Genomic DNA, 9,143 nt, shown 5'->3' with positions numbered 1-9,143 from the left:
AGGGCCGCTAAAGCCCCCACACTTTTTTTTTTTTTTTTTTTTTTTTTTTTTTTTTTGGAGAGGTTTTTGCTATAGGGCGTGTGCGCTCGCCAGACAGACAGATAGAGACATAGAGACAGAAAGCGAGAAATCACCCCCCAGGGGGGATGGTCACGCCACAATCCCTTCTTCTCCATTCTCCTCTCGGGATCTTGGGCATGCACACACACGTGCCCGGCGTGAGTTTTAAGCCACCGGGTCCGGGACACGAACCGCGGTCGACTATGTGGGAGTCCAGCGACATAGCCATTACCCTAACTGCTGGTTCCCACATCATTCTTCACCTCACCTTTCTGTAACAATACATTCTGATGGCTCTTCCACATTTGTATAGGTAAATCTACTTTACCCCCTGTATGGATATTACTACTATTTCTTGTATCAGTCCTCTTCCAAAGGACAGTGAGGTTGTTTCCTGACTTTTGATACTAAAACAATTCCATTTATCAGAGCTCTCCAGAAGATCTACTGTGCGGCACATAGGGTTGAAAATCTGTGGAGGTGGTCTGCCTGGAAGAAGTGCTTGTTTTAACCACAAAAATGAGATGGGTTGATATATATGCAATTCCTTAGACCCTAGGAAAAAAAACTATGAATATCCTTGAGCTTTCCCTTCCTTGACAAAGCCTAGAGACAAAATGGTGCTTGCCAAAACCCACAGGACCAAAAAATCATCCAGTGTTCTTAACTATCAAGTCTATGTCTTCTGCTCTGACTCTATGCTGTATTTCCAAATGAGTAACTCCCTCAAAGACCACATCTGATTTCCCCACAGCAATGAAGCCATTCTCTATTATGGTCCAACCTCAATTTCTACAGCTATGTTTTATTTTTTTGTTTTTGTTTTTGCTAGAGAATGCATGGAGTCATTGGAGAGAAAGCAAGCAAGGAAAAGTAAGAAAGAACATTCCTTGAGAAATAGTCACACTACAATCTCATCTTGTCCATTTTTCCCTCCTTTTTGGGGATTTTGGGCATGCACATCCACGGGACTGGTGTGTTTCTCAAGCCACTGGGTCCAAGACATGAATTGTGAGGTCAGTCATATGGGATCCAGCCACCTTAACCACCACATCACAGACTGGCCCAACAACTGTCATCTTAATTTGAGTTCCTTGACCCTCAAAATGCCTTTTTTGAGAAAAGATAAGAATTACTTTCACTATTATCATGGGCTGTCAGAGTAGCCAGGTGGCAGGAAAGCCCTTGGTTCTACTTACTACATCAGAAAACCCACTATAAACTAAAAAACTGTATTAAGATGGCATTTGAAATAATTATAATTTCCAAAAATGACCTTGTAGAAGTGGAGAAATGAAGAATGACTGCTAGAGGCTTAGAAAACTGGGAGAGGGGATAAAGAAATACTGATTAATGGAAACAAAATTACAGATAGATAGAACAAATTCTAGTGTTAAAAAAATTAAGTAGGGAGAACATAGTTGAGAACAATTTACTATATATCAGAGAAACTAAAAAGGAAGATTTTGAGTGTTCCCTATTCAAAATGACAAATAATTGAGATTTTATATTTTATACACACACACACAGATTATCTTGCTTTAAACATTACACATTGTATTCTTATGCTGAAAATCCCATTGTTTCCCCACTAATACAGACAATTATATGCTCATAAAAATAAAATAATAACAATAATAATAATAATTAATGCCACTTAAGGTTAATATTATTAGGAAGGTCATTTAACTATTATTATTACTTTAGCTTTAATCATTAATATGATATGAAGGCCTGGAGAACTTGCCCAAAGTCCCAGAGCAAGACTGAACCCATTGTAATGTTTGTAATTTCAAGCTCTCAAAAGATATCTCATTGATTTGTACTGTTACCATGAATCATCAAATATTTCAGCTTAGGGGAATACATGTAGGTACAAATTACAAAGGCAATTTTGGTTCTAGTTCATACTTTCCTGTAAAATGTGTTACTCACAACAAGCTATGTGTTTCCATGAAATACAGCTAAGACATTGCTCATTAATTAGGCAGTCGGTGAGTGATGTAGTATGAAGCTATCTGATGGCCTACAGTAGGTAGACAGAATTGTCCTCGTCTGCACACACTTCATCGTTACAGGCAGGTTCCCTTTCCCATACCCTGTCCCTTGGTGTGGCTTGTGTTTGTTCTCCCTGCTTCAGAACTGCAAAAATTAGGGGCTCAGTCTTGAAAATGAGAAACAAGAAAGTAAACGAAATGTCCACTTTCATGGGAATGTCTGAGCAATGGAACTTTCTGGGACCCTTTATATATTATATATGACTTTAGCAAATTTCTCAGGAATTAAATAGATACATTTAATGACCAGCCAAATATCTGAAAATTCTACAAAACATACTCTTCTTTCTTCCATTTCATTTTTCTATTTGAAAATTAGATTAAAATTCCTATTTTTAACTCTATGAAAAAGATGACCTACATGAGTGACTTGGATATGTATTAGGTTCTACACAAAAAGCAGTTTGGGAAACCATTCAGTGCTATCAAGGGACCCAGTTGCTGCAGCATACACAGTGTTAAGTCCAAAGACTGGTGACTTTCCTCTCTCAAAAGCACAGTGTGACACAGGTTGTATTTACTACATCTGAAGGTCCATGGTTTGCCAAATTCCACTTTTGGGGGGCATCTTAAAGCATTTTACCTTGAAAGTCATCAAATTATGGTTGTTAGAGAATAAGCCATCTACTCAATTCCACAATATATGGAGGACTACCTGAGCACTATTTCCAAAAGACTCATAGGAGTTATCACTTAATTTTGTTCTTCCCCCATCTAGCCTATCAGACTTCTTTTTAAATTTTTTAAGGGTTTTGCCATAGAGCACATGCACTCATCAGAAGCAAACAGAAAGAAGGAAAGTGAGAAATTCCCCCCCCCAACCCCAGGAAGGATGGCCATGCCATCTCATCTCTTCCATTCTCCTCCTGGGATTTTGGGCACAAACACATGCATGCCCACGGTGGTTTTCAAGCCATCAGATTCAGGACTTGAACCACAGTCAGTCGTGTGGGAGTCCAGTACCCCAGTACCTTAGCCACCATGCCACCTGCTAGTCCCCAGACTTATTATTATGTGCCTCAATGTAAAGGACACATACTATGAGTGATGCTTAGCTTTTTCCTTATCTTGGCCCTCTTCCTCCCCCTTTTTTCCTATGTCCCCATATAGTGGGCATGACAACTGTTTTCTCCACAGAAATGCTGAAATGGCTTCCCAGGTCCTGTGTCTTCTGCAATGCAACCCTCCCCACCACCAACCCTAACACATACTATTCCCAATTGACAATGCCCTCAAGGCAAAGAGTCTACTTTCTCAAAATGATTCAAGCACACCTCTCTACATCATTCAAACCAACCATGCCACAGCTGAAATCTCTCCCTCTCTGGGCCTACAGCCCACCTCCATCTCCTTGGCTTAGATGATTCTACAGGACAATTATTTATCAGTGTTTCTATGTGTCAAGTGTACTCCCATGCATTTCCATTTTGGGTATAAGTGAATTAAATTATTATGGTACATTATTTTCAAGAAGCTATGCTTTCAACCATAAACAATATTATTAAGACATTAACATGAACCTCTAATGTATCAATTACATAAATACAGAGTGCTGTTCCTACATTAAAAACAACTAAGATAATTGTATTGGAATCTATGGGGCTCAGAAATAAGTACCTCTCAAATCTGTTCTTGCCCTTTCTCCATTTTATTAGATTACTCTTGTTCATCTTCCAGGTTACAAGTTATTATCACATTGTCCATGAAATTTGCCCTCTTTTCTTCCAAGCATGGCCATATATATTTTTAATCACTTGTGTTGAGTTTCTCCTTTATCCTAATTCTTATTTTATTTGTTTGTTTGCTTGTTTGTTAAAATGCAGAAGTAAGTGTCCTTTTCTCCTACACTGAGTTCTTTGAGGTCAGGAACTATTTTAAACTAGTCATCTAGTTTACCTACAGTAATTGGGCAGCTTTGATGTGATATAGTTCTGCCCATTATTACATCTGCACATAAATAGAGTTTTCTTTCTTCTTATACACACCTATCTGCTTGCTTATAATTAATGTCATTATCATTTGAAAGATAGCTAAATATTTTACCACAAATGGTAGTGGGAAGTCAGTTTTTCAAGAAAATGTTGGACTCTTGGGGTCGGCAGATGGCATGGTGGTTAAGAAAATGTTGGACTCTTTATCCTTGTACTTTTTGGAGAGAGGACAGGGAATACAGAGCCTGAGTATTCCTAGGACTCTGAAGCCATCCCAACTATTTTTTTTCTTTTTTTCTTTTTTTTTTCTTTTTTTTTACTATTGCTAAGGCCATAGGGACAAAACCATCCCCATTCTTATGATATACATTCGTTTATCTCTTCAAAGCTGAGCGTGGTACTGGGATCTATGGACATGGATGACAGTATACCTGATGAACAGTAGCTTGAGGTCTAGTCAGAGCAAACAAACAGGCAAATGCCCCAGTAGGGGAATGGTTAAATAAATTATGGTCATTTCCAGTTGATAAACTATTAAGTAACCCTCACAAAGTCACAGTGACACAGGCAGTAGGCCACTGCTGTGCAATACTGAAGCCATATGGGAAGACATTGGGGTTTGGATCCAAGGTCAACCTGACATGTGGCATGCCCATGGGTGCCAAAGATCCTGGCACCTTGAACGGTGGGGAAAAACTGTGACATGGTAAGGCCATGTCAGCATCCCCTCCCCTAATAAATAAATAAATAAACAAGCAAATAAACCTTTCTAAGAAATGAAGTTTTTATGGTGTACCATTAAGTGGAAAACAAAAGCCTTCTCAGCATGGATAAGTTTATGAATTGAAAATAAAATGCTGAAAGGATATAGTCACAAAGATTTCAGGTTTTTACTTTTAGAAAACTATTAATGTTTCTCAGGTTTTTGCTTTGTTTTTATCCATGTATTTATTATTTTAATGTGCTTTATACATTCACTCACTGTACATCACCGTAGCTTGTAAAATGAATTACCCAACACAGATACACTTCACACCAGTCCAGTTGAAGATATCAGACATCTTATCACCCATTTATTACTGCTCTAATGGTATAGAGAGGGAAATAATTATTGAATAGAAGCAGACTTACCCTGCCCACGAGCACAGGGTCAGGCCCGGTGTACTCCTCTATCACAAAGAACTGATTCCAGACCCAGCCTCTCTTGGAGCGCTGTAGCACCTGTCCTTCTTTGCCTTTCTCATGGTGCCCATGGAAGGAAGGTCGCAGGTGGCTCCGCCTCTCCGTGGTGAAGGCCTGGCTGTGGCACAGCATGCCCAAGCACACCAGGGCAGCTTGTAAACAGTAGTTCTCCTTCATTTTTGGTTACGTGGTAGGCACAGGAGAATGTGGCTGTCACCCCTTTCGCCAGTCCTGTGGTGGTCTTCCTGATAGTGGTTTCCTAGGTGTGTCACAAAGACCTCTCCTGGAATGGAATGTCTCCACTCACTGAGCACATCACGTCAAAGCTGTCCACTTTCCCAGTCAGCTTCTGCAGGCAGAGAGAGGTCAGATTAGCTCCAGGTTCCATCCCCACTTCATTTCAATCCTATTCAGTAAACATTTAGGTTTAAGTCTTTTCAGCTAGGGGGGTTGGGTAAGCTAACTGGCTTCTTCTTCTTTTTTTCTTTTTTTTTGGAGAGGTTTTTGCTATAGGGCATGCGCGCTCACCAGAAAGACAGAGAGACAGAAAGTGAGAAATCACCCCTAGGGGGGATGGGCCACACTGCAATCCCTTCTCTTCCATTTTCCTTTCAGGATCTTGGGCAGCAATGAGTTTAAGCCACCAGGCTGGAACTCGAACCAGTTAACTACATGGGAGTCCAGCGACATAACCATTACACCAACTGCTGGTCCTGCTAACTGGCTTCTTTGAGCTGGGCTTGTTCACACAGGAACTGCAACCTTCAATGACTACAACATGCACATTTCTTAGCAGGATGCCTGGTACATAGCATGTCGTCTATATCTGTGTTATTATAATTGATTTTAATTGTGCTTGGATATGTTTTTGTAATAGGAAACCTGGGGCATTATGGAAGCCCAGAAGAGGAACACTTACATATATTATTCACTCTGGGAATGGCAGAGGGTGGAGTGGTTGTAAGAGACTTCATAGTGGATGAGATAGCTATAGACTCAATCCTAGAGTGAGAGCTACTGTAATGAGGAGAAATGGTATGCGATTCTACGCAAAAGGAATGGCATGGACAAAGTTCAGAAGTGATCAAAGCACAGCATGTCCAAGACCTCCAGCAAAACTGGAAGATGTGATGAGAAAGAAAGGCAGACAATGGACCCTGCTAAAGAAGGGAAATTAGGGAAGATCCCAAGAAACCACTGATAGTCACTAAAATATTTGTTTGAGAAAATAATGCGTGGTCAATTAAGGCTATAATTGTCAACTGAGGTGATAAAGTCAATTCTATGAGCAAGATTTTTTTCTTGTTTGGTCAGAAGTCCACTCATGAAGCTGGAGATCCTACATTAGCTTGGTGATTTCAGAAAGATTATTTAATAAACCTTTTCTAACCAAGAGAAGCAAAATAAAATAAAATAGCATGCTTTGCTAACTGGTTCAAAAGTCTTATTCCTGGTGCCTATCTATGACACAGATACTCAGCCACAGAATGGATGAGCCACTAGGACCTTGTACCTCTCCACAGCTCTCACAGGTTTCTAATCTACAGTCACCCCTGTCTTTTCTCCAGCATCCTGGTTCTCCTCTCAGGCCTCAATTCCTGCCTCAGGTTCTACACTTCTTCACTGGACTTGGTCTTTCTGATTCTGGAAACTTAATTCTCCCCTAACGAACTTTCCTCATTTATTACCTCTCTTCAAAACTCACACATTTTTTTACCCCTAGGAGAATCATTTTCTCCTCTGGAGTGCCATCCAGACTCCAGTCAGCATTGGCTCCCAGAATCAGGTGACTTCACCAAAACCCCACTACCAGGATTGAATACTGGAAATTTGTTCTGCATGGAGGACAAAACACTGATGTTGAGTATGGCATTTTGTTTCATCACTCTTAATAGAACTGCAGTCTCACTGAACATTGTAGGAATAACTACTATCACCTAATGGTTAGGATTAGGATGAAGTGGTGTGGAGAAGGGAGCAGGAAGGAGGGAGCATGGATCTTTGCATACTGGAAGGTACCTAGATTTGGAGATCAAAGAGACCTACTTCCATAATTTACAATCGGGTGACCTTGGGCATGTTGGTCAATCACTCTGAGCCTGCATAGTCTCATGTGAACAATGAGGATAACAAGAATCATTGCACCCATACATGGTTGGACACAGAGTAGGGAACTAGGCACATACTGAGTCTCTTTCCATTTTCCCAGAGTGCCCTAAACCAAACCTATAGGTCTCACTCATCAGAAGAATGTCCAGAAGATGGCAATGAGGTGCTTTCTCCAAGAGATGATTTGAGAACAAGAGTTAATGAGATACCACAACTATTGGCTTTGGCAGATTACAAAATAAAAGAATTGGAATTCTAATTTGTTGGCCAGATCTTTTTTCCTTCTGATTTTTTTTTTTTTTTTTGGTTCTTTTTACTTTTGGTCAACTCAAGCCTTTCTATTTCATTTGCTAATATGGTGAAAATGCTGGAAAGGTTAAAGATCCACAGTTAATTCCAGATGTCCACTACTCTCTTCAGTAACACTCTGTGATGGTGTTATGTTAGTCTCTTTTCAAGGAATAGGGAGTTTAAACTTTTGGTAGCATACAGACTCTGAGATTCATAAAAGGCTGTGTGGGAGAGAGAGAAAGATTTTAAAAAGCAGTGTCATTGTTTAACAGCTTTATACTTAGACTTCGGCAGTTTTGAAAAAATAATTATTTATTTATTTCCATTTGTTACTATTATTATTTTTCAATTTGACCAGACAGAGACAGAGCGAGAGAAAGCAAAAGCGAGAAAGTAAGTCATCAGGTCCGGCCTCAAACCAGAGTTGACCATGGGGGAATCCGGTGTCTTTAACCACCACACCACCTGCCAGCCCTGAGACTCGGACGCTTTAATAATACATCTAGGAAGTTAACCTATTTTTCAAAGAGCACAGAGAGGGCCTCAGGAAGGGTCAGCTTCCAAGATCAGGCAATATGTGGCAATAGGAAGATTTCCAGAATGAAGTCAAGAAGCTTGAGGTGTGGTCCAGAATTTGCCACCAACTTGTCATTGGACCTCAGCAGTTATCTTGGAAGTTCTGCTGCACTCTTGCTAAAATGAAGCTGCTGAGTAAAGTTTTCTGCAAATGGCATCCTACTTCATATTCATGGTTAAAGTGTCAGGGAGAGATTTGGGGGCATTTCTTCTGATATGTATGCTGCCTTCTTACTAGACTGGAAACTTCTTAAGGGTTGGGACTTTATCTCATTCAAGATTAAATGTCCAGTAGTTGAGCTCAAAGCAGGTCACCAATGAAATACGAATGTATGATTTGAACCAACCACATACTTTAACTCCAAACTTGATATTACCTCTATAGAAACACAAGAGGAAGGAGAATAAGAGGAGCAGATGGTACAGCAAGATCCTTGCCCATTTTGCACCATGCCAAGTATTAAGCGTTCATTCACATGGTGATAAATTATTCTTGCATATAAACTGTGAAGTGTATTTGAAAGAAAGGGTTTAATTAAAGTTGATATTTCTGCACCTCTTTCTTCTGGCTGCCATTTTGCTGTAAAGCACAATTATTTCTGACACTAGAAGTGCTGAAACTACATGACAACTTTTTTTTTCTTTATAAAAAAATTCTAGCTTAATACTAACAAACTTTAGAGTTTCACATGATCAATAAACAATAAACTTCACTCTTTGTTAAAAAGATAATCTATTTTCTCCTGTCAGAAATAATAACAAAATCAACTTGCTTCTAAAAGTAACAAATTGAGCCTATTTTTTATGTTGAAGTATTTACATGACTATGTATAACATATAGTTATTTGATGATTAATCATTGGTATGTGTACATTTAAAAAAATAATTTTCTTAATATATTCACTTTTAGAATGGAAATTGATTTAGCAAACGCTCT

The 9,143-nt window shown here is 39.4% G+C and overlaps 1 protein-coding gene across 1 annotated transcript in view; it reads right to left on the bottom strand.

The window, feature by feature from the left end:
• CDH11 (cadherin 11) overlaps window positions 1-9,143 on the bottom strand; it is a 201,234-nt gene that overhangs the window by 58,880 nt on the left and 133,211 nt on the right. The window contains exon 3 of the mRNA XM_006143787.3: window positions 5,180-5,579. Within this exon, the coding sequence (XP_006143849.1) occupies window positions 5,180-5,407 (228 nt within the window). The 5' untranslated portion in view covers window positions 5,408-5,579. The remainder of the gene's footprint in view (window positions 1-5,179; window positions 5,580-9,143) is intronic.

The sequence above is a fragment of the Tupaia chinensis genome, unplaced genomic scaffold (assembly GCF_000334495.1).
Source record: "Tupaia chinensis unplaced genomic scaffold, TupChi_1.0 Scaffold000105_1, whole genome shotgun sequence".
NCBI lineage: Eukaryota > Metazoa > Chordata > Mammalia > Scandentia > Tupaiidae > Tupaia > Tupaia belangeri.
This window is presented reverse-complemented; position numbering and strand designations above follow the sequence as displayed.